The following is a 767-nucleotide window of genomic DNA, read 5'->3' as shown; positions in this document are numbered from 1 at the left end:
CATCTTGTTTAAAGGTCTCTCTGGGTTTAACTGAAAAAGTAACAAGTGTGAAGTACACGTCGTGTCATTTCTGCTGCAATTGTGGGGTGTTTTTTTTGTCTATCATTTTTGTTTTCTTCATCGTGTCACTCAGTAACACAATCAAGAGGTAATTTCACTGTCAGACACAACAGACACAAACTCGTGCACGCGCGCACACGCCTCTTTCGGCGCTGCTTTGTAAGGTGGAATTACCGTTGGCGCAAAAAAAAAAAAACTCCGAAACAGGCTAGCAGGAGGCAAAACAACAGACTTTATCACGACATTTCGTTCATTTTGACGCTTGCTCGTTGACAAACTTGACAAACAACGTGCGGTTTTAACTTTAGCTCCATCAAAAACACCCTCACACATACATGCGCGCACACACCCACCCGAGTCTGGCTGTCATTGGGCAGCAAAACACCAATATGGAGCAGTTCTCCGCTACTAAACAATGCCACGGTTAACGGTTTTCCTCACCCACGGAGCGGCGGCGTCGGTTTGACGCCCTCTCCGTCGCTGTCCAGGCAGTGTGGGTCCCGGTATTCGAAGAGCGAGCGTACGGTCTCCGCCATGTTCACGCCAGCAGTCGCCAATCTTCCGCCGCCGCGCCGTTCAGCCTCTCGCTCTGCTCTCCAACCGCTCAACGGGCTCACACCAAGGTTATTCCAGCCGATCCCACCGCGGCCCGGCGGAGGGGTGCGCAGCGTGCGGCGGACAACTAATCACTCCGCGCCGTGATCTAA

At 52.0% G+C, this 767-nt stretch overlaps 1 protein-coding gene across 4 annotated transcripts in view; it reads right to left on the bottom strand.

The window, feature by feature from the left end:
* The window catches only part of si:dkey-117m1.4 (uncharacterized), a 22404-nt gene extending 21637 nt beyond the window's left edge, over nucleotides 1-767 (bottom strand). For 2 of the 4 annotated variants that reach the window (XM_023265751.3, XM_055010150.1), the window contains exon 1: nucleotides 502-767. In XM_023265751.3, the coding sequence (XP_023121519.2) occupies nucleotides 502-596 (95 nt within the window). In that variant the 5' untranslated portion in view covers nucleotides 597-767. The remainder of the gene's footprint in view (nucleotides 1-501) is intronic. The other 2 variants (XM_023265750.3, XM_023265752.3) reach the window with 2 other exon arrangements.

The sequence above is a fragment of the Amphiprion ocellaris genome, chromosome 4 (assembly GCF_022539595.1).
Source record: "Amphiprion ocellaris isolate individual 3 ecotype Okinawa chromosome 4, ASM2253959v1, whole genome shotgun sequence".
Lineage (NCBI taxonomy): Eukaryota > Metazoa > Chordata > Actinopteri > Pomacentridae > Amphiprion > Amphiprion ocellaris.
This window is presented reverse-complemented; position numbering and strand designations above follow the sequence as displayed.